This window comes from Melozone crissalis, unplaced genomic scaffold, assembly GCF_028551555.1.
Source record: "Melozone crissalis strain CALT ecotype California unplaced genomic scaffold, PUWL_Pcris_2 ptg000017l_1, whole genome shotgun sequence".
Taxonomy (NCBI): Eukaryota; Metazoa; Chordata; class Aves; order Passeriformes; family Passerellidae; genus Melozone; species Melozone crissalis.
Genome location: NW_026535795.1, coordinates 12,638,238 through 12,662,887, shown reverse-complemented (window position 1 = coordinate 12,662,887; position 24,650 = coordinate 12,638,238). Strand labels below are relative to the sequence as shown.

The following is a 24,650-nucleotide window of genomic DNA, read 5'->3' as shown; positions in this document are numbered from 1 at the left end:
TTTTATGGGATCCAGGGGGCACAGGAGAGGGGAGAGGATTTGCACTGCCATCCCCAGCTCCACAGCAGTAGCACAGCTCTGCCTCTTTCCCCCAAGAGAAGGCAAAGTGTCACAGACAGATTTTATGAAAAATCCTTTTCTTAGGATCTTTTCTCCTGAGAAGCTGAGAAGCTTCAGCTTCTCCATGTTTTGCAGCTTTGGAATGAGATTTAGAGAGTTATTTACCCAGCATGTGAATTTTTTTTTTTACTTGATGATCAATGAAAACCACCTGTGTTGAGGTTGTGAGCAGTCACAAGATTTTATTATCATTCTTTTCTATTGCTTACTAGCCTTCTGATGAAATCCTTTCTTCTATTCTTTTAGTATAGTTATAATATCTAATTTTCTTTTAATAATATAATATATATAATAAAATAATATTTTCTATTTTAAAATTCTATAAAATATATTTTTTAAATTTTATCAAATATATTTTTTTAATTTTATCAAATATATTTTTTAATTTTATAAAATAATTTTATAAAATAATATTTTTATAAATCAGCCTTCTGAAACATGGAGTCAAGATTCTTATCTCTTCCCTCGTCCTGGGACCCCTGTGAACACCACCACACGGACAGGGCTGTGTCCCACTGCAGCAGCACTGCCCAGCTCCACGTGAGCCACGTAAAAATAACCACTGTGCCTCCCAGGATGATTCATGATGCAGCTGAAGGGCTTCCCTCTGCTATTTCGGGTGCCTGGAGAGGGAGCTGATGGTAGAAGAGCACATGGCAGCGCTGGGAGGCAGCCCCAGGCACTGTCTGGTTTGATTTATCTGCTGCAAAGCTGCTTTTCTGTGCCAGGTGAAGGCAGCAGGTCAGGGGCTGGCACCTTGCAACCATCCTTGGGCTCTCAGCTCATTGCCAGGAGTGTCACCCCACAGGGACCATGGTGACTCCACTGGCACTGGGAAATGCTGGGCAGGATGTGGCCACGGTGCTGAGCCCAGGTATTGGAATTAAATACCAATAGCAGCCCTGGGGTGTCCTGGCCCTGGGCTGTAGGGTTGGGGTCTGGGGGGTCAGGAGAGCTCCACAGTGGGGTGAGCTCCAGGACAGGCTGGCAGTGGCATTAATGCCCCCCAAAAGGGTTTGTACCTTTAACCTGGTCCCCCTCAGAGGGTCCTAGAGGGGTTTGGGGTCTCTCTAGGCAGGGGTGTCCTGCCCCACCTCTGCATCCCACCCCACCCTTCCCTATTTCCAACCCTCTCCTGTTTCCTCCAAAGGAGGAAGCTCAGGGAGATGAAGAGCAGCATTGTTTATTCCTGGGATGCTGTTGAGTGGCTGCTCCCTTGAATTCCTCCCTGCTGAGGTGCTGGGGAGCAGAGCAGAGCCCTGGTGTCCCCCACACCTGGGCCATGTCCCCATTGCCTGCCATGGCTTTCTGGGATTGGGAGCACCTGTCTGTAGCAGACATCTTTTATGGAAAATCCTTTCCTTAGGATTTTTCCTCCTGAGAAGCTGAGAGACCTCAGGAACAAAATGTAAACAATGGTTATCTGCTGTGGAATGCAACAGGTGCATCTGTGATTGGTCTCAAGTGGTTGTTTCTAATTAATGGCCAATCACAGTCAGCTGGCTCAGGCTCTCTATCTGAGCCACAAGCCTTTGTTATCATTCTTTGCTGTTCTATTCTTAGCCAGCCTTCTGATGAAATCCTTTCTTCTATTCTTTTAGTGTAGTTTTAATGTAATATTTATCATAAAATAATAAATCAGCCTTCTGAAACATGGAATCAGATCCTCATCTCTTCCCTCATCCTCAGACCCCTGTGAACACCGTCACACCTGTCACCTCCTGCCATCAGCCTGAACTTCACCCTCACTCTCAGGCTGCTCCTTCCCACATGGAAACCCACACTGACTCCCAGGGATCCTTCTGGGCACCAAGTGTGGGGTTTTGGGGCAGATGGGAGTGTGGGAAGCCCTTCCAAGGGGGATATTTTGATCCAGGGCAAAGCCTCACCATCACCCACACCCCTTCCCTGCTCCATGCAAGGCGAACCCTGTCCCTGCTGCAGCCCTGGCCTGTGCTCTGCTCCTGCTCCCATTTCAGATGGATTTGGTGATGGTTGTGCTCAGCAGCTCCAGCCCCTGGAGCTCTGTGCCTCCCTGGGGACAGGGACAGCCCCGTGCCAAGGGCAGGGAGTGCACATGCACCCTGGAGCCCTTGGATGCCCCTGCCAGGGCACAGCTGGGCTTTTTCCACCTCTTTTGCTTTGCACACACCTGGAACAGCTGGGAGATGGTAAAAATAGCTGTGATGCCTTGGGCTCAGCTTGGAGCACGTTGTCCCAGGGGGAGCAGGAGGTGAGGGAGCTCCACGTGCTGCACTGGGTCACGTTGGGGCTGGGATCTGAGACTGGGCTCATGCAGAGCTGAGCTCAGCAATCAGGGTGTTCTGCAGAGCTCCCTGTGAAAGCAGGGGTGGTGCTGAGGGAGGCAAAGTCTGCCTGGAACTCTGCAAAATCCAAAAAAAAACCAGGTTCATGGCCCTTTCTCAGGAAGGGAAATCCTGGAATGGAGGCACAAGCCCCCAGGTTCCTGTGCCAGGCAAGGGATGGGGACAGCTCTTCCTCCTCCTCCTCCTCTTCCTCCTCTTCCTTGTGTCCCCCAGCCTGCTGGGGCAGGGAGTTCCCATCCCTGGAGGTACTGGGATCCTGGCATGTTGCTCCAGAGGGAAGAAGCTTGGAGCAAAGGCTGGCTGGCACTGAGGGCATGGAGGGGCTGGCACCACCAGGAACTCATTTGGAACCAGCCTGGGTGTCAGGGGATCACTCCAGGGCCATCAAAACCACAATGGGACCACCTGTGGTCAAACTGGGGCCAACCCAGGGCCAACTGAGGGAACCAGGACTTTCTCAGTGCCATCAGTGTTGGGACCACCTGTGGTCAAACTGGGACCAACTGGGACAATCAGGGCTATCCCAAAGCCAACAGTGACTGCACTGGGACTATCTGTGGTCAAACTGGGACCAACTGGGACAAACAGGGATGTCCCAAAGCCAACAGTGACTGCACTGTGGTCAAACTGGGACCAACTGGAGCCATAGTGGAACAACCAAATCCGTGCTAGGACCAGCCATGACCCCACTATGACCACCCATGGTCAAACTGGGGCAGCCCCAGGGCCATCTGGGGCAACCAGAGCTACCCAGGGGGCAAGAGCAATCACACTGGGACCACTCACAGTCAAACTGGGACCAACTGGGGCCTCGCTTAGGGCACCCAGGGCTACGGTGGGGTCAACAACGACCACACTGGAATCATCCATCACCAGACCAGAGCCACCCCAGGGCCAGCTGAGGCACCCAGTGTTACTGTAGGACCAACAGTGACCACACTGAGACCACCTGTGGCCACACTGGGATCACCTGGGGGACCCAGGGGTGCTGTGGGGCCAGCACTGACAGCTATGGTCACACTGGGACACTCAGGGTCGATCACAGGACCCAGCACTGGGAGACCACGGGGCTGTTCTGGGTCCAACCGGGACCGCCCCAGCGGCGAGCGGGCACCCGGACCCAGCGCGGCCCCGCCCCTCTCCCATCCGCCAAGCCCATTGGTGGTTATTGGTGCCAATCACAGCTCTTGGCCAATCGTATGGTGGTAGAGGCGGGCCCTCCGCGGAGGCAAAGTTGGCTTGGGCGGCGAAGCCGCTCGGCTGAGTCGGGATCGGTGGGGCGCGACAGGCACACGGACCGAGCCGAGCCACCCTGCCGAACCGAAGAGAGCCGAACCCGTCCCTGCAGCGCCGAACAGAACCGAACGCATCCCTCCGGCACGCAACTGATCGCTAAGGCACGGAACCAGACCCATCCCTACCGCACCAAGGCCGTTCTTTCCGCACCCAGCCCATCTCTACGGTACCGCACCGAGCCGTGCCCTGCGGCACCGCACCGCATCCCGGGCACGACATCGAATCCGTGCCCTGCGGCACCGCACCGCACGCCAGGGCACCGCACCGAGACCGTGCCCTGCGGTTCTGCACCGCATCCCAGGCACCGCGCCGCATTCCGGGCACCACACCGAAGCCGTACCCTGCGGTACCATACCGCATCCCGGGCACCGCACCGCGCCCTAAGGCACCGCACCCTCCAGCACCGCTCCCCTTGCCCCGGTGTCCGCAGCACCGCGCCCGGCGGGACCATGATGTCGTGTGCCGAGCTGCTGGCCGTGTGCCTGCTGTCCGCAGATCGCGGCCCCAAGCCCCGCCGCCAGCCGCTGCCCATTTTCCACGACGTGAGTACCGCGGGGGGACCCCCGCAGCCCGTGCCCCGCTCGGTGGGGCTCCTTCCCGGAGGAACCGGCCCGGGGGATGTGCCCGTGCCAGCCTGGTCGTGATGGCTTCAGTAATGGTGTCGTGTCCTTCTGCTGAATGCTGGGCCTCTGGTGGCTGGGAGCAGCCCACGCCTCATCCAGAGCCGGCTGTCATGACTCCCGCAGCGGGAGCTGTGTGGCAGGAACGCCGTGGAAGGTTCCCCGGGGCTGTTCACAGCCATGGCATCCAGCAGAGCGGTGCCTGCGGCAGCCCCCGGGTGCAGCCCTGTCCCTGCCCGCTCCCGACGCTCCGGGATTGTGGGGGAGGATGCCCCGTGTGGGTTGGAGGTTGCCTCGGCATCCTGGCGGCTGTGGGTGGCACGGGGGAGTTGGAAAGGCAGGTGGTGGCTCTTTGTGTTCGGGGATGCTGGCGCAGTTCCTGCTGTCACACCGCGTCCCCTCCGGTGCCAGGGGCCGGGGCTCCGAGGCACACTCCTGGCCGTGTGCCAGGGCCAGGGGCACAGCCCGGGACACAGCCACCCCTGCAGCACCTCCGACCTCCTGCTCCTGCCCAAATCGCCCTGGTGATTGCCGAGTGTCCGGCACCGCTGAGCTCCGAGCCACCCTGGGGACCAGGGACATGCGGGGACAGAGGTGCTGCCCCTGCCCTGCCGCAGGGAGGAGGAGGAGGAGAAAGGCAGCGAGGGTTAAGGATGAGGGCTGGTGGTGCCCGGACACCTGCGCAGCCCAGGTCGGTCCCAGCTGTCATGTCCCAGCTGCCATCTCCATCCTGACCCGCTCCAGGTTCACCCCCTGTCCCAGCCCATCCCCGAGGAGGGGAACAGCGGATCCTGGTGTGGACTAGCCACGTCTGGTCCAGTCCAAACCCCCCGGCATGCCCAGGAGGCGCTGGGAAGCCGTGGTGCCGCTCAACTGCCAGCTGGGGTCAGGGTCTCTCTCCTGCCTGGGGGGCTCGGGCTGCCAGCATCATTAACCGCGCTAATTACACGGCTGAGGGGAGGTGGGCAGGAGGGGGCGGGTGGTGACAGCTGTGTTCCAGCTCAGCTCCTCGGGGCACTCGCTGAGTCGCACATCCATCCCTCAGGGTGTCATTAAAGCAATTAAAATGGGAAATGTTAACAACGCTAGCAGCTGCTTTCCGGGTTCTGGCGGCTTCTCTTCCTCTGCCCTGTGACTCCTTTGCTCCCAGCTTTGCCCTGGAGCTCGGCAGGGTGAGTTTCACCTCTGCACCTTTGGATCTGGGCACATGGCTGGTGCCCAGCTGCCCCTAGGTGTGACCGTGTTCACAGGGGTCTCAGGTTGAGGGAAGAGACGAGGATCTGACTCCATGTTTCAGAAGGCTGATTTATTATTTTATGATATATATTACATTAAAACTATACTAAAAGAACAGAGGAAAGGATTTCATCAGAAGGCTAGCTAAGAATAGAATAGCAAAGAATCATAACAAAGGTTTGTGGCTTGGCTCTCTGTCCAAGCCAACTGGGCTGTGATTGGCCATTAATTACAAACAACCACATGAGACCAATCACAGATGCACCTGTTGCATTCCACAGCAGCAGATAACCATTGTTTACATTTTGTTCCTGAGGCATCTCAGCTTCTCAGGCTGGTCGGGGTGAGCATCCCCTGGCAGCAGGGCAGGAGCCCTGCCTGCCCCCGACAGAGCTGCCCACTGCACATCTCGTGGCTGCTGCTCCTCTGGGACCTGCCAGCACATCTCCTGCCTTTGGGAGAAGTGAGGAGGAGGAGGGCTTTGCCCGAGATGCTTCACTGCAGGCGCGGTGTGAGCCGCAGTGCTGCCATGGCCCTGTGCAGCATCTCCAGCCTCGGGGAGATTCATCCCTCAGGGGCTTGCTCTGTCCCCTCCCGGGACACGAGAGCTGCAGGAAGGATGGCACTCTGCTGCCTGGCCGCAGCCTGTCCAGCCTGTGTCACATTGTCCCCAGGGCAGCTGTCCCCGCCCCAGCACCGCAGCTGCCTCCAGACCTGCAGGCAGGGAGGAATCCTATAATCTCCTTCCTTTCTGAGGTATGTGTGGGGCTCATCCCATAAATAAATGCTGTTTCAGTGCCTCTTCCCTCGGTCCTGTGCGGCTGTGGCTGCTTGGGTACAAGCCCAAGGGCTGAGGGAAACATCCTGGGCTCCAGGCAGTGCCCCTGTGCTCTGGGGCTGCACCCTGAGGCAAGAGAGGGATTCCTTGGAGGGCCCTAATTCCACTTTCAGGATTCCTTGTCGGGCCCTAATCCCTCTCCCAGCCTGGCTTTGCATCACCTTCCCCTGGCTTTGTCCCAGGGTGCTGTCCTCACTGGGGACAGTGCTCAGCTGCCATCCCTGAGCAGGTGCCTGTGCCCAGGGAGGGGACAGCACCGGCCCTGGGGAGTGTGGAAGGGGCTTTGTGGTGGCTGGGCTGGGCTGGAGCTGCTCCTGGGCTCAGGCAGGGATGGGCTGGCTGCAGGCAGCCAGAGCCACAGCCCTGCCATGCCAGGCTATATTGGTAAATTATTACCAATATAGCAGGACGGGACATGCCTGAGTGTGTCTGACCTTTGCTGCTTGACCAAAAGGCAGCAACTATGGTGTTTTACCTCAGGGACATTTTTGGCTGCCTGGGTGTGTGGTGTTTCACCCCACAGACACTTTGGGCTGCCTGGGTGTGTGGTGTTTTCACCCGAGACACTTTTAGCTGCCTGGGTGTGTGGTGTTTCACCCCACAGACACTTTTGGCTGCCTGGGTGTGTGGTGTTTCACCCCACAGACACTTTTAGCTGCCTGGGTGTGTGGTGTTTCACCCCACAGACACTTTGGGCTGGCTGGGTGGTGCAGCTGGGCCCGTGGGGACAAGTCCAGGCCTGCAGGAGCTCTGGTGGTGCTGGGATGGAGCTTCCCCCCATAACAGGGGCTGCTCCTCAGGTTTCCCTCTGGCAGAGAAGCTTTAAGGCGATGGTGAAGGACAGGAGTCGGTTCTGATGGAGGGTTTGGATCCAGAGCTTTATTCTGGCCCACAGGCCTCTGAATGCAGCACCAGCTCCAACAGAACTCCCTGAGCCCGTGGCTGCTGCTCCTTTAACCCCGGGGAGAGGGGCAGGGAAGGGGCAGGGAGCCACCAGCCAGGGACAGGAGGGGAGGAACAAAGGGACAAAGGACACCTGGATGGCCCAGTGCCCCCCAGGGGTAGAGGACATCCCTTGAATCTGCCAATCACTTCTGGAATGCCAGGACTGACAGACAGTGCTGGGAGGGGAAAGGAGGGATGACTGATACACCTGGGAGGGAATTATCAGGGAGAGACCTAGGGTATCTGAGGCAAACCCGGACATCACACCTCAACCAGAGCCCTGCAGCAGACATGGCCTTGCCCCGCAGGCTCTCACAGCTCCTGCCTGTGCCATGTCTGTTTGGAGCTCCAGGCAGCTGCCAGGTGTGCGCTGGCTCATGTAACTCACTGAGCCTTGTGAGTGAGGAACAGGCATCCACTCTGTGTGCTGAGGCTCCTGCTGAATTCAGGATGGGCTCACCCCAGATCAGAGACCTCCTCAGTGTAATTATGATATTTTCTGAAAAATTCCTTTGCTAGGATTTTTCTCTTGAGAAGCTGAGAGGCCTCAGGAACAAAATGTAAACAATGGTTATATGTAGAATGCAACAGGTGCATCTGTGATTGGTCTCATGTGGTTGTTTCTAATTAATGGCCAATCTTAATGGCCAATCCAGACAGTCCAGCTGTCCGGACTGTCTCATCTCCAGTCAGTCACAGGATTTTGTTATCATTTCATTCTCTCTGCTTCCCTGGCAAGCCTTCTGATGAAATCCTTTCTTCTATTCTTTTAGTATAGTTTTAATATAATATGTATCATAAAATAATAAATCAGCCTTCTGAAACATAAAATTCAAGAGTCTCATCTCTTCCCTGGTCCTGGGACCCCTGTGAACACCACCACAGCTCAGGTCTCTAATCTCCCCTGAAGCTGAGTTCTGCCTCTGAGCCCACAGATAAGCCCTGCTGAGCAAGGCCAGCCTGTGAGAGGGAAATGTTTGCCCTTGCTCGGAGTGCCTGGGTGACACTTGACTGTCTCTGGGATGAGCTGGGTGGCCTCTGGGACACCTGGAGCCACACGAGCCATGTGTCCCTCTGATGACACACAGCTCTGCAGGATGAAGCTTCTCCCTTGATGGAGAGTCCATGGCAGGATGGGACCCATGTGTGTGGCATTCACATTCTCTGCAAAAATCCCTTCATGCCCAGGGTTTTTCTCCTGGGAAGCTGAGAAGCCTCAGAGAAAAGGAAAACAATTCTTATCTCATTTGCTTCTCCTGTGTTGTGCTCACATGTGCAATGTGTTTGGAGATTGTTTACCCACAGGTGATTGTTCCATTGCATTCTGCTGGGAGTTGTTTTCACTCTTTGGCCAATCAGGGCCAAGCTGTGTCAGGACTCTGGAGAGAGTCACCAGTTTTCATTATTATCTTTTTAGCATTCAATAAGTATCCTTTCTGTATTCTTTAATATAATTTAGTATCATAAAGTAATAAATGAGCCTTCTGGGAACATGCAGTCAGATTCATCATTCCTGCCTTTTTTGGGGCAGGAATACAATAAATACAAATTTAAAATTGTAATACAATAAACACTGTAAATACAGTACCACGGGTGCTGCCCCTGCAGCCATGAGACCCCATAAGGAACCCATTAGCCTGGAGAAAGCTTTGCTCTAAAATCCAGAGAATTCACCACTGTTAGGGAGCTGTAGGTTCCCATCTCAGCTCAGTGTGTGCTGTGTGGTGCTCAGGGAGTGCTCTCCCTCATTCCTGGCCAGCTGGGATCCTGGGGATGGTTCCCTGATGCTGCCCGGCCCAAGGCAGCCCCAGCTTCTCAGCTTGGGGCAGGAGGAGCTCGCTGTGCTCACAGGAGCATCCTCCAAGGAGCTGCTCCTGCTCCTGATTCCCAGGGAAGGAACCAGGGAGCTCCAGCCCTAGAAAAGCCTCACCCCAGCTGCAAGCCAGACCCTTGGGGGATTTTCCTGGCAGCTCCTCCTTTGCTTCAGTTTCTCAGGGGGATGCCAGGGCCTCGGGACACAGAGCTGGTGGTAGGTGGTGCAGGAGGAGCAGTGGTGCCTCTGCCTGCACAGGCACTGGGGCTGCTCCAGGGCTGGCCTGGGGACAAGAATAGAAAAGTTCTGTCTCCTTTTCTGGCCTTTTTTCATTCCTAATCTTTCTTCAGACCTGCAGATTTCTTCATCAGCCAGTATAGTAAATCAAGGCAACCCTGACAAAGGGAGGAATAATAAGGAGGACTCTATTCAAAAGGCTAATTATTATTTTATTATATATAGGCTAATTAATTAATCATTTTATTATACTATATTATTCTATATTATAGAACTGAATCTGCACAAGCACTCAACTCCACTGCCCAGAATCTCATGGCTGTCAGTGACAGTCCTGACACACACACCTGGATTCAATTGGTCAGTGAATCAAAACACTCACAGCAGAATCCAATTATCAATTCCCTTCAGGTAAACAATCTTCCACAATGCATTCCACTTGTGAACAACAAGAGGAGCAGTAAATGAGATAAGAATTGTTCTTATTGTTCTCTGAGGTTTCTCTCTGTGATTCCCAGAAATATCCTTGGGAAGTTGTACCTTGCTTTTCTCTGTGAAGAGAAATGCAGCCACAAGCCACAAGGATGATATAAAGGACAGCTTCCACATTGACAATTTTCTGTTATTGCCTCCATTAGGATGTGCTGGACAAAACCTTGTACATTTTGCTCTGGGAAAACATTGCCAGGTTCAGAAGTGATGCTGCTCCTCACTGGAGTCAGCCCCACTAACTCCTGGTGAATCAGATCCCAGCAGGGCTGAGCAGCCCCAGCTCTCTCCTGGGGCATGGTTGGGAATCTGTGCTGAGACCCTGAACTGGAGCAGCTCTCCAGCTGTGCCCTGTGCCAGAAGCAGTTCCAGATTAATTAATGCATTAATGATTAATTACAGTGAGTGTGCATGCCGAGGAGCTGTGGGAAGGGCTGTGCTGAGGGCTGCTTACAAAGCTCAGGGCAGGAGCTGCTCCTTGATGCAGGTTCTGGAGTGTTGGAGATGCACAAAGTGCTTCCTTACAGACTGGGTTTGTTCCTAATGTTCTTTCCTTTAAATGGACTGAAAAATTAAACAGTTGCCATCACAAGGAAGCAGCAAAGTCCTTTCTGCTTTGCCTGTGTGTTCTCTAAAGGTGTTTGCTCTGAGTGCTGGGCTCACCCAGCCAAGGGCTCTGTGCATTAAGGGCAAGAAATGGGTTTAATCATTGGCAAAGGGGATTTCCCAGGGCAGCCTGTGCAGTCCCAGCAGCTGGGGCTTCTCCCTGAGCTCCTGGGGTGATTTTCCGTGGTGCTGGGTGCTGCCTGGCTCACTGCTCAGCTGCCCTTCTCTCCTGTTGTGTTTTGTCTTGCAGATTTTCCGGCGGGCCGACAAGAACGGTGAGTGCCTTGTTCCTGCTGCTGCCTCCCCCTCCCTGCCTGGCTCCTTCCCACTGGGAGCTTTGCCTGCGAGAGGGAGGGTGGAAAATGCTTTTCTGCTTCACCTGGATCCCTGCCCAGGGGCTGGGAATGGGCTCAGGACACAGCCCCTGCCAAGCCCTTCTCCTGCCCAGGGGCTGTCAGGGTCTGCTCGGTCCCTCACAGGGTTGGTTCTGTCTCTGTGCTCAGTCCAGGGTTTTACAGAGCAGAAGGGACCCTCAGACAGAGTTGTTTTGCAGGAATTTTCAATGTAGGGAACATGGGGTTTGGGGAGTGCAGGATTTGGTGTTGTTTGAAGGCTGTGCTGCTGCCCTGCTGTCCCCGTGGTGGCTTGGACAGCCCCTCTCCCCTGGCCTTGTCCCTTGCACTGTCAGGAACTTAACATTTCAGAGAGCTGGCCAAAATTTGCTGCTTGGAGAGCTTCACTAAAGCTCTCCAAGCAGATCTGGTGTGCTGCTTTTGTGTCCTGAAGCTTTAGTGATGATGGGAAAGTTTCACCCTCTTGGTTGGGTGATCCTGTTTCTGGGTGCCCCTGGAGACCCTGGCATTTGGGAGTTAGGCTCTGCCACCCAGTTTTTAATTCCTTACCAAAACAGGAATCGAACCTACACTAGAGGAATCAAAGCCCTCCATACTTCCTTTATATTACTTCCTTGTAGGGTCAGCTAAACAAGCTACCGGGCCCATACCCCAAAAATGATGGTTCAACTCCTGCCCCTGCTAATGAGCCCCCAAGCAAATCTAATCTTCAGCACCCATAAACCAAGAGGTCCAAAATCACAAGGGATATCCCTGAGCCTTCCCACACTCTCTTGGCTCTTTTCCTTCATGGTAGCTCAGGAGATGCTTTTATTGCAGATCACAATGCAGCCCAGGAGCTGAAATCCTCCACAGAGGGGAAGGAAAAACCTCCTGAGTCCATGGAGAGCACTTTCTTTCCATGGAAATCTGATGCTGCCCTCAGTGTGCTGTTCTTGGACAGTCTGTGTGCCTTTCTGAGAACACCATTCCTTTAGGGAAGGGCTGAAATTCCCACCTGCACTTCAGCAGCACCCCATGTTTTTGCTGGGCTGGTGGGCCAGGCTCTGAGGGAGATTTGTGCTGGAATTATCATGCAGAACACGCCCAGCCCTATCCCACACAGGGCTGGGATGCTGCTTTCTACAGATATATAATTATTCTTCCCTTTCCTTTGAATGCAGATGATGGGAAGCTGTCATTTGAGGAGTTCAAGAACTATTTCTCCGATGGCATCCTGAGCTCGGAGGAGCTGTGGGAGTTGTTCAGTGGCATTGACAGGCGTCACTCAGAGTGAGTACCGTGGTGGTGGCACTGAGGAGATGCAGGAGAAGCTAAAACTGCCTGCCTGGAGGTGGAGGAGCTTGGGAGGCGGGTGTGATAAATAATCAGGGTGAGACAAACCCACCTCTTGCCACAGAGCCACTGAAAACCAGTGCTGAGAGCAGCCAGACCATTTTAAGAGCAGCCATTGGATTTCCTGCAACTTTAGAAGGCGAGCAAGCATTGAAAATGCCACTTTTGTGGTTTGGGAAATGTGCTCCAGGAATAGGCAGCCCTGTGTGCCTGCAGGAGCCTGTGCTGCTGTGGGGACACACAAAGTCACAGACTCTGCCCCTGCTGACTCAGGAGCCGCTTGGCACTTATGTAAGAGCTGCTTTCCACAAGTGGGCTTGGTGCGTGTAACAGGGAATTTAGGGCAGCTACTTGTCAAAAAAAGCCCCACAGATCAGGAGAAGGAATTGAGCTTAGGTCTGGTCTCCTAACAGTGAATTTAGGACAGCTACTTTTAAAAAAAAGAAAGCCCCACAGATCAGGAGAAGGAATTGTGTTTAGCTCTGGTCTCCTCCTGAGTGGTGCTATCCAGAGGGCTCTGCTGGGCTCAGCTGGGATTCTCATCCCAGTTTTGTGGTATTTTTGGCCTCACTGGGGTCTCTATGCCCAGCTGGGTGCTGTGGGTGACTCTGTCCTGGCACTGGGAGGAACTGGGTGCTGCTGGGTTGCAAGACTGGGGTCTGTCCACACACTAGGGTGCTGCTGGGGGACAAGGGGCTGTGGATTCCTCTCAGTCTGGGGGCAGCTTTGGCATCCCAGCACCTCTGACACCCGACCAGGGCACAGGTCCTGCCAGGGTGAGGAAATCTGGGGCAGCCTGAGCTGCACACGCTGTCCCAGGGCAGTGGCACAGAGGGCCCTTGTCACACTGAGATGCCAACAGCCACCAAATGCCACCAACAGCAGACACCCAGTGTCACAATGGTGAACTCCCAGTGCTGGTGGGGCTGGGTTTGGCTCCCACTGCACAAAGCCTTGTGCTGCTTTCCTTGGAGCTGCTGGTTGGACTTGTGGGTGTGGGCAGCAGGAAAACATCTCTGAAAGCCTCTCTGTCTCTGGGCTGTGATCCCAGGGAGCTGCAGGGAGAGTTCCCTTTCCTCTGGAAATGCTCCTTTCCTCTTGCTCCATTTTGGGGTGATCTCAGAGTCACAGCAGCCCTGGAAAACACAGGGTGCAGCAAAAGCTGGGCCAAGGGAAATACAGATTGGATATTAGGGAGAAGTTTTTACAGAAAGAGTGATAAAGTTCTGGAATGGCTGCCCAGGAAGGTGGTGCAGTCCCCATCCCTGGTGTGTTTAACAAAGCCTGGATGTGGCACTGGGTGCCAGGGTTTAGCTGGGGCTGTGTTGGACTTGATGATCTTGAAGGTCTCTTCCAACATGGTCATTCTGTGATTCTGTGAAGCTGGGAGCTTTAACCCAGCTCAAAACGAGCAGGGAAGGTCTCCTGCCTTCAGGTGGGGTTTGTTCCATCTGCCTGGAGCAGCTGGGGAGGCCTGGCTGGGCTGGGCTGCCCACAGCTGTGGCTGCAGCAGTGACAGCACTGAGCTGGTGACACCTGTTAGCAGGGTGTGAGCCTTGGGTCCCTGTTCTCTTCCTGCCACCAAGAGCAGAAGGGACCCTCAGATGGAGCTGTTTGCAAATTCCTGCAAATGTAGGGAGCATGGGGTTTGGGGTGTGCAGGATTTGGTGTTGTATGAGGGCTGTGCTGGTGCCCTGCTGTCCCCATGGTGGCTTGGACAGCCCTTCTCCCCTGGCCTTGTCCCTTGCACTGTCAGGAACTTAACATTTCAGAGAGCTGGCCAAAATTTGCTGCCAGACTGAAGAGTACTACAAAGCTGGGGAGCAGCTCCAAGCTCTGCAAGCAGATCTGGTGTGCTGATTTTGTGTCCTGAAGCTTTAGTGATAATAGGAAAGTTTCACCCTCCATCCAGCGGGTGGGTTTGGTGCTGTGTTTGTCATGTCCAGGCTGGAATTGGTGTTTCCTCATCCCTGCCAGGCTGACCTGAGGAGGGGCAGTAGCAGAGATGTCCATGTCCAGACCCTTCCTGACCCTCACCCACCCCTGGGACCTTCAGCTGCAGGGAATATGAATATTTCAGAGCTCTCTCACATTTCTTGTTGTCCTTCCAGAGAGCCCCATGCTGTCCTCTGTCCACCTCCCACCCCTCTGGCTCTCAGGTGGGACACTGGGGCCTGTGCATCACACACCACTGCTGGGGTCACTTCACATTCTACATCTCCACACCAAGCTGGTTTTGTTCTGCATTTCAGAAAATGGTTCCATTTTGGTATAAAATATCCCCTCACTTTAATTCTGTGACATTTGAAAGTTTATGTTGAAGCCAAATTCAGCTCTGGATGGCAGCTGGTACAAGAGCAGGTCCATGGCTTTGTGTGGCTGGTGCAGAGCTCCTCACCAGCTCTGGCAGTGGCACAGTGAGGTTCATCTTCCTGGAGAAGAGCATTTTCATCCTCTGAAATGTCTGGGTGAGGAGAGACTGATGTTTTTGGAGGTATGAGAGCTCCTTAGCTCCATCCAGAATTGCAGGGGTTCAATGCCTGCCCTGTGAAACCTGCCCAGGGCTGTGATGTTTGGATTTTACCTGTCCTTCTGTCTTGCACCTGTTGGGTAAATTTAGAAAAATAAGGTCTGGAAAATGCATCTTTGCATGAGGGTGTTCCGGAATTGGGTGCAGATTGCTCAGAGCCTTTGACCTGGAGCCACAAGGGATGGCAGCGCTGACCTGGTGCCTCTGAAAATCTCTTGGTGGAAATCACCTCAAGCCTCTGATTGTGTGGAAAAAGGGATTTGAGTGGATTCCCTCTTCTCTCTTCACTCAGAGACTCTGCAGCATCTGCCAGCCCCAGATGATGGAGAGTGACTGAAACACTCTGTGTCACACAAAAAAGGGTTTGGAAAGCAGATCTGTGATGGCAGTGGAGGTTCCCAACATGATAAATGATAAAAATAAACAAAAAACCCCATCTGCTTTTCTGCAGCTGATTGCTGTTTTCTTGCATAAATTCCGGGCACATTCTGACAAAATCCCAACAGCATAATGATGACAAGCTCCTCCATCATCAGTTCAGGCTTAATTACAGTTAATCAGTGGTTTGAGCACAGTCAAAATACAGCTCTGGGAGATGTGGAGAGTCTCAGGATGAGTGCTTTGGAGGCAGAGGATGGCTCTTCTCCTGGAGTGGGAACGGCAGGGAGGAAAGCCTGCTGCCCTGGCAGCCCTGCAAAGTGGGTCAGCATTTGGTGTGCACATTCTGGGGGTGAGCTCCACCCCGGCTTTGGTGTGAATCAGTTCTGGCAGCCTCAGAATAGCCCCAGGGTTTGCCTGCTGTGCTCTGTCCTGCCCCTGCCTGTACCTGGGGGCTGCTGCAGCCTCTGGGACATGGCAGAGGTTCCCCTGCAGGGCTGCTGGTGGAACAGGCTGCAGATCCTCCCCTGGGCAGCTCCCACAGGGAGGATTTGTGCCATGAGATGTTGATTGGTGCAGTGTTCAGTGGTTTAGTGATTGATTAGTTAACATTTCTTTTTAAGCAGCAAACAGCCAAGAGATAAAGATATATATCTTTATATATATATATAATTTATCTATCTATATAATTAATATATATATTTATATATAAAAAGATAGATAAAGATATGTGTATTTATATATATATAATTTATATATCTATATATAATTTATATTTATATATGTATATAAAAAGATAGATAAATATATATAAAGATATATATCTTTTTATATATATAATTTATATGTCTATATATCTATATAATTTATATATATTTATTTGTATATAAAAAGATAAAGATATGTATTTTTATATATAATTTATATATCTATATAATTTTTATATTTATATATGTATATAAAAAGATAGATAAAGATATATATAAAGATATGTATTTTTATATATAAAAAGATAGATAAAGATATATATAAGAGTTATTAATAACCTTGGAAGCCACAGGGTGGGAGTTGATGACAGCTCCTTGTCACACCTCCTGGAGCTGGGGTGGCAGTGAGTTGGGCTGGTGGCTCCTTGCTCCTGCAAGGAGCAGCCCCAGGTGCTCACTGGGACCAGTGCAAATGCCTGGATAATGTGCACACAAAGTGTCCACATGCCCTCTGTGGTGATTTTTACCCCTCTCTCAGGTGGGAGCCAGGTTTCCCTGCAGCTCTGGGGCTGTGCTGTGCATGCTGCAGTGCCAGGGCTCTTGCAGCACTGCAGCAGCTCTGCAGCCTCCAGGCAGCTGCCAGAAATAAAGGGGAAAACTTCACAAGGAGCAAACCCTTTTTCCAGTGCACCCTGGTGCCCCAAACCCCAGTGTCTGTGTCAGGCAGAGCTGCCCAGAGGGGGGATCAGCAGAGTTGGGCACAGTGAGGGGCTGTGGCTCTGCAGGTTTATCTGGATCGAGTCTCAAGGGAAACAGGATTTTTTTCTCCCCTTTGCAAAGTGCCTGCAGTGCCAGGTCAGTGCACAGAGCCCTGCCTGAATCAGCTGCTGTGTGTTTAAAATAGCTGAGCTGAGTGTTCCTGCCCCTGTGTGCTGCTCAGAGCTCCAGGTGCAGTCCCAGAGCAGCCTGCAGCCCCCTGCCCTGGCTCTGCCACCCTCACACCAAAATATTCCCCTGCTTTGAGCCACTGCCCACTGTTCAAGTGCTCTCAGCCGAGCCCAGGAGAAAGGGAGAGACACAAACAGCCTTTGATGTCTCAGGAAAAGCTGTAGGAAGATTTTTGCCCTAATTATTTCACCTTAAATGGCATTTTGGACAGCTCACACACTGTTCTCTAATTTTACATGGGGGTGTTTTTGTCCCTTTGCCCTGTCAGCAGTGTCAGGGGGAACAGGGTGATGGTTTCCCACCCCTGGGCAGCAGCACTGCAGCATTCCCTGTGCTGGGAGCCTGGCAAACTCCAGGTACTGCCACTTCCCCCATGTGTGACAGCACTTCAACACTTAAAAACCACTTGAAAAGCTCTCTTTGGGGCTCTCTTCCACTTTCCCAATCAGGATTAAAATTGGTTGTAATCATCTGGGGGATTTTGAGGCAGCAGAAGGCCTGGAGCTGAGGCTGATTTGAATAAATGCCATGCTGGGCTCTGTCTCTGCAGGCTCTGGGCATGGAGAGCAGCTCTGACTTTGTGCCTTTGGCCACCTGAGCAGCTCCTACAGCCCCCTGCAGACCCATCCCAAAACCTGGGGCTGGTTTTGTGCATTCCCTCCTCCCTCTCTGTCACCAGCCAGGGGCTCTGTACAAATCACCAACAGGACAGGACTGCTGTGGAACTGCTTTGAGCTATTTGATTTTCCAGCATCAGTCTCATTACATGGTTATGACAATGGGAAGGTGCCACCAGCTCACATCCCAGGCAGCAGACCCAGAATATAATGTTACAACTCACTTTATAAGTTTTTTGACCAATCACACAAAGCAAAAGCACACTGACAGTAGTTCTATCCAACCACCATAAGCACAGGTACCTTTGGTTAAACAATGCTGCTTATTTCAAATACAATTCCTGCTTGTAAGCCTTAAAACACAATGCACAGAGCTCCATTATTAAGCTTAGAACTTCCTAATATCTCACTAGATAAACTTTTCTGTAGCTTAGGGAGTTATTCTAGACAAGTGTTAATACACAGACCATTGTTTTATTTGTCTTTGCCTTTCTGCTTTTTAAATAATTTTTCTGCTGACCTGTCTCATGGCTGCTGCTTAGCTCTAATCACAGTTCTGCTGTCTCTGAGGCCTGCCTTTTGCAGCTTTCCCCAAACCCTCTGATTTTGTGGATTCCCACACTTCTCTACCCCAGCAGTACCTTTAGCAGCCTCAGGAGGGACCTGCCCCCTGCAGGGATGCCAGGGGGGATTGTGCTCTCTGTTAGTGCAAAGGGTGGGGGTCTGGCCCTGCCTCCAGGATTGTGGAGCCAGATCCCTGCTTTAATGACCTTCAGGGCAGAAACAACTGCTCTGGAGGGCTGGGAAGTCACCCAGCCCCTGGGAGCCTGCAGACAGCCCCACAGCACTGGGCTCTGAGGGAGGGAGGAGGAGGAGGAGGAGCTGGAGGGGGTCTGGCCATGGGGAGGACCTGAGCTGAGGTCAGGGATGAACAAGGATGGAGCCCTGGCTGGATGCTCCCCACCTTTGGGGGAAGAGGTTGGGTTGCAGAAGCAGCTCCAGGGCTCAGAATTGGCCAGCCAGGGATGTGGGGCACTGTCTTGGTTTGCAAAGACAGTAGTCTGCTAAGGAAGGCAGGAGCCTCCCCTGAAATGGAGAATGTAAACCCTCCCCATCCCTCCGAATTGCTATAAATTTTAAATTAAGGGGCTCTCAGGCAAAAATATGGGAGCAGGAACTAACAGTTCTTCACTAGGGAAGAAAATAAAAGGATAAAATAAACAATGCAGTACACTAGAACAACACTGCCACAGTCAGAACCCAACCTGACACCCTGTGGGTCAGGGTGTTGGCAGCAGTCCCATTGGAATTGTGGCTCAGCCCTCCTTCAGTGTCAGGGCTGGTTCTGCTGGAGCAGGGATCCTGTAGAAAGGTGCAGTCTCTTCCTCTGAAGATCCAGTGGCAGAGGCAGCTGCTGTTCCTCTGGGGAATCCCGTGGAGAAGCTGTGCTGGTGTTCCAGAATCTCCAGATTATATCCAGGTAGGAATGCTTGGCTCCTCCCTCTGGGCTGACATCTCCCAATGGGATGCTGTAGTTCTTATCAGCCAGGCAGGGACATTCAATAGCTGTTATCAGCAATGTCCCCTCCCGAGGGAGGTGTGAATGTGGTCACTCAAAGAGAGAGATAAGGCAAACTGCCCACTTGACAAAGGTAATCTGCCATACAGATTGTAATAGAAAACATTTTGCATTGCAATCTTCAACAGGCACCTCCATCCAACCCCTCTCTGTTGTCGCAGGTGCTCTCCCAGCACACTCCAGCTCCAGGAGATTTGGTGGAGCAGATTTTCCTCCTCCTTCAGCCCCTGGGTGCTGCAGGGGCTGGGAATGGCTCCTGAGCTGCTGCCTCTGAACCTGTTCAGCTCCTTCTTTTTCTAATTCAGTTGAGAAAATACATGAACATGAAAATCCACCAGGGCTCAAGACAAGCCCCCAAACCCCTTCTCACCCTCACTGTTTCCCCCACACCAGCCCCACTATCTAACAGGAGCTTTTCTGTGTTTCTTGCAGCAACGTGGACACGGAGAAGTTGTGTGGTAAGTCAGGGATGTTCCTGCCCTGGAGAGCTTCCCCTCCCCAGGTGTTTGTGGTGGGGTATGTCTGAACTGGGCAGGACTGGGTGGCTCCAAGGTCCCTGTGAGACCCCTAGATCCCAGGGGAGAAGTGTCTTGGTTTGAAAAGACAGGTGTCTGCTAAGGAAGGCAGGAGCTTCCCCTACAATGGAAAATGCATTTTCCCTCTGAATTATTATAATTTTGAAATAATAATAATATTTTCAAAATTATTATTATAATTTCAATATCACAATAAATTTTATTTACTATAGTTTAATATCATATTTTAATATTTTAAATTAGAATTAATTCTATTATTAATTAATTATAATTAATTATATATAATTAATTAGATAATTTAATTATAGCTATATTTTAATATTTAAATGTTTTAATATTTAGATTTTAATTATTATAATTTTGAAATTAAGGGACTAAGGCAAATATATGGGAGTAGGAATAACAGTTCTTTATTAGGGAAAAAATAAAAATAAAATAAACAGTGCAGTAATACAAAACTCCACTGCCAGAGTGATCACAGGCCCTGTCCCCTGTGTGTCAGGGGGGTGTCCCAGCCCCATCCCATGGGGGCTCAGCCCTCCTGCAGTGCCAGCTGTGGCTCTGCTGCAGCAGGGATCCTGCACAAGGGGGGAGTTTTCCTCTGCAGCTCCAGGGCTGCTGCAGATGGGCCTGGGCTCCCTCTGGCCATGCAGGGCAGCAGAAAGCTGCTCCTCTGGCAATGCAGGGGGCAAAGGCTGCTGTGCTGTGCCAGGCCCAGATTGGATCCAGGTAGGAATGCTTGGCTCCTCCCCTGGGCGGAGCATCTCCCCATGGGATGCTGGGATTGGATCAGCCCTGCAGGGACACTCAGTGGCCATGGACAGCAGAGATCTCCTGGAGGGAGGGTTGGCTGTGGGAGAGAGAAAGAAAACTGCCCCAGGAACAGCAGAGAGCTGCCCCAGCTCTGACAGATGGGGACAGAATTTGCCAAACTACAGCCCCAAACCACATCTTACAACCCAGGACAATAGGGAAGGACTTTTCCTTTCAGTCCAAGTGGGAGAATGATTCTGGAAAGGGAAGTGAATCCCCCACCCTTGCAGCTCTGGGCTGCGTGTGGGGAGCAGGAGCAGGGGAGGCAGGGATGGAGGTGCTCAGGAGCCTGACCATGGTGTTCTGTCCTGCTGCAGATTATTTCTCAGCATACCTGGGGGAATACAGGAACGTTCTCTCTGCCCTGGAAACGCTCAACGCTGCGGTGCTGGCGGCCATGGACAAAACCAAGCTGGTAAGGATGGCACAGGGGAGGGCAGCAGGGTGGGAAACTGGAGCTGTGGTGAGCTCAGTTGCTTCTTAGTGTGGAATTTGGGGGTTGGAGGCAGCAAACCCCTCAAATCAGGGGTGTCTGTGCATGTGCAGGTACACAGCCTGGAGGAGGGCAAGGGCAGCAGCCTGCTATCAGTGGATGGTGTTTGTTCCTACCTTTCCCAAGAGCATCTTCTGAGAAAGCTGCTTGGACAATTACAGACTCAATCCACACTGTCAGCACAGCTGGGTCAGCAAAAAGAGGTGGAAAGGGTCTCTGTGTACAGTTCCAGTGAGGTTTGTTGTAGAGTCACACTGAAGGAACCCAGGGACAAGGACAGGGCAAACAGTGAGTGTCCTTTTTTAAGTATGGGGTCAGGAGCAATGGTTTGGGGGCACAGGGGCACTACAAAGGGCAGTGACCTGTGAGGTAAGGGCAGATTGACATTGCTGCAGGACACCATGGGAGAAGCCCCTTTCAGCTCACCCTAAAGTGAGAGGTATTCTCAAAGCCTGTTGTGAGTTCTTCCAGGGCAGCATCCCAGAAGTTTCCATAATAGGCTCAAAAGTGTTCACAGAGATGGGTAAATCTAAAACTTTTGTGCTGTGTTCTGGGAGCATCATCTATGCTCTGGGGACATTATCTATGCTCTGGGGACATCAGTGATGTTCTGGGGACATCACCTCCCCTTGCTGGGCTCTGGCAGTGCCTGTTCCAGCAGCTCCCTGCAGTGTCCTGCCCACAGACATTTTCAGGGAGCATCACTGAGGGCCTGTGTCGAGTTCTGAGCCAGAAGAAAGTGTTTCCCCCCAGCAGTGAGGCTCCAAACTGCCCTGCAGGGCTGGTGGTGCTCGGGATGGAGCCCAGCTTGCAGCCCTGAGTGCTGGCTGCAGAAGAGGGGCAAGAGCAGAGCTGCAATTCCTGCTCTCCCAGCCTGGTGCAGGGCTCATTCTTGCCCCAGTGCTCACCCTGTGCTGATGGGAGCAGTTTGGAGGTGCTGGTGAGGGCAGGCTCTGAGCCCCAGCTGTGATGAGCAGCCTCAGGGTAAGGACAGTGGGGAAAGGCAGCACTGGAGGGCCCTGCCCAGGGACCAGCAGCTCCTTCTGCACCTGAGCTGTGTCAGAGGGCTCAGCTATGTGCTTGGGCAGCTGCTGAGCATGGGAACAGCCTTTCTTTGAAGCAGGTGAGGGGCATCATCTGTGTGAATGCTCCTCTGAGCTCTTGGTCAGACAGAGAAGAAAAAGGGGACCAGTCCCACACTCAGCAGAGTGGTGTTTGTACCTCTGTAGTGTCAGATCCTCTCTGGGCTTTCCTCTGGCCAAACCCAGCTGAGTTTGTCCTGTGTGCCTGCAGTTACTGCAGTGCCTGATTGAGCCCTTTTCTGACCCAGAGATGGGGAACTGAGAGGTGTTTCCAAACCTACGTGTGGAAATCTCATGCCAGGAGAGGGAATTTCCTGAAAATGCATTTTCTCATTGGTTCAGATCCCTGGCCTCACTCACAGCTGTTAAATACAAGTCCAGAGGGAGAGGAGGAATCCTCTCCAGAGAGCTGTGCTTTATTTCAGTTCCTTTCTGTTCTGTTTTTTGGGTGTTGAATGTGTACACTCCTGTGTTTCTGCAAAGGGCAGCACAGTCACTTCTCTGCTCCCCAGCATTGCTGAGAGGCATTCACTCCCTCCAAAGCTCCTGTGCCACTGCTGTTCCCTGGAAAACAGAAGCAGGTTTTTCCTGTTGAAGCAAATTTTGCTGGACCTGTTTTTCCACGTGTTTGGATGTGTCTGGAGCCGGGGCAGTGCAGAGTTCCCAGCACTGCTCCCACCCAGGAGGGGTCTGTGCTGATCAGGGGCTCTGACCCAGCCCTGCTGTGCCCAGGGCAGGAATTGGTGCTCCTGGGGTCCCTTCCCTGCACTCCCTGCTCTGCTGGGCTCTGGGCAGGAGCTGTGAGAGGGATGCCTGGAGGCTGCAGGGATGATAAATGCTGCATTCCTACCTGCTGGCATCTGAGTGTGCTCCCACATTTGTATTTGCAGAGTTGGACTCCAGCTTGAGTTGTGATGGGATGAGTGGGCTGGATTTTAGCCAGAGCTCACAGCTGTGTGAGCTAGGGCAGAGAATTTTACACCTGCCCCTCAGAATTTTACACCACATTACACTGCCCCTCAATTCTTCTGGTTCAAACACTGCTCTGAGCCCCCTTTGGCCAGAGAGAGCAGCCTTGTGGAAGAACCAGATGAGCTTTCACCCCAGGGAGCTGCTTGTGCACTGAGAAAACTGGAATGTTGGAACCCTGGTCACTGAAAATTTCAGACTTTCTGTGCTGCCAGGCGCTGACCCCCAAGAGAACACTGCATTTAACCTGAGGCCGTGGAGAAAGCTTCCAAAATTAAATAGTATAACTAATATTATGAATGTGTAATTTAAATAGAAGTGTGTAATATCACATAATAGAAAACTTATCATTTAAAGTTTTAGAATATAAATATATAAATTATATATTAAAATATATATAATATATAAAATATATATTTTTAAAAACTTATTTTAAGAACTTATTTTATACTATACTTCATACTTAAATAAATATGCTTATATATGCTTTTTAATATGCATATATAGTATATTCACTATATGTATATAGTGAATCTTTACTATATATTTTTATATACTGTATATTTTTATATATACTATATACACTATATAGGTATAGTGTATATATAGTATGTATAATAATATACTATATTATTATAGAGTATAATAATATGTATTTTATATATAATATATAAATATTATATAATATAGTTATATTTTATATAATATATAAAATAGATATATTATATATAAAATATATAATATATAAAATATATATTTTAAAAGCTTATTTTAAACACTTATTTTATACTATACTTCATACTTAAATATATATACTTTTTATATATATACTTTTTAATATGTAAATATAGTATATATACACTATATGTATATAGTGTATATTTACTATATATTTTTATATATAATATATAAAAATATATAGTATATATAGTATATATATACTATACGTAATACATAAGTATTATATAATATCATTATATATTTTATATATAATATATAAAATATGTATTATATATTTTATATATTATATATAATATATAATAATATATATTATTATATATTATATAATTATTATTATATTATAATATAATTATAATATAATTATATTATAATAATATATATTATATATATAGTATATATATTTTAATATATATACTTTATATATAAAATTTATACTTGTATATTTTATACCTATATGAACACTTTTAAAACTTATTTTTTAGTTTCATCTCTCTCTCAACAATGTCTATCTTATTCTATCATATTTCTAGTTTAACATTTCTTATCTCAATGTTTACATACAAATATCTACTATGTGAGCTTTCTGTCAGATTTTAAGAATTTTCTCTAAATCTATTTCCCACACTGCAGGAAGCTCTGTGTGTGTGTGAGAGCAGCAAACCTGTTCCTGGTTGTTTTTATGGATCAGCCGGAGGAAACCAAACCATTAGGGGTTCCCATGCCTCCATCCTCCCTCACTAGGAACATGCTGAAGAAAATTTGCCTTGTCTAGAAAATAGAGTTTTTCCTTCACTTTCTGTCATTCCCACTTATTTGTAAAATATAACTTGGTAGCTGTGCTGTAGTGTGCTAATTACACCTTATTTTGTGGCTGAACTTCATGTTTGCAATGTAATTGTGTAGGGGTAGGAGGTGAACAGAGGAAACAGCTCAGAAAACAGCCCGATGTTTCTCACAGGGGGTCTGTGTGCTGAAATTTTTCCATTCCTCAGTGTGCAAACACTGCAAACTGTCACATAAATACCTCTCCAAGGCAGGCAGC

At 50.7% G+C, this 24,650-nt stretch overlaps 1 protein-coding gene across 1 annotated transcript in view; it reads left to right on the top strand.

The window, feature by feature from the left end:
- The first annotated feature begins 4,164 nt into the window (after nucleotides 1-4,164).
- The window catches only part of NECAB3 (N-terminal EF-hand calcium binding protein 3), a 33,782-nt gene continuing 13,296 nt past the window's right edge, over nucleotides 4,165-24,650 (top strand). The window contains exons 1-5 of the mRNA XM_054274749.1: nucleotides 4,165-4,285; nucleotides 10,778-10,802; nucleotides 12,044-12,152; nucleotides 19,407-19,432; nucleotides 20,641-20,738. Of these exons, the coding sequence (XP_054130724.1) occupies nucleotides 4,193-4,285; nucleotides 10,778-10,802; nucleotides 12,044-12,152; nucleotides 19,407-19,432; nucleotides 20,641-20,738 (351 nt within the window). The 5' untranslated portion in view covers nucleotides 4,165-4,192. The remainder of the gene's footprint in view (nucleotides 4,286-10,777; nucleotides 10,803-12,043; nucleotides 12,153-19,406; nucleotides 19,433-20,640; nucleotides 20,739-24,650) is intronic.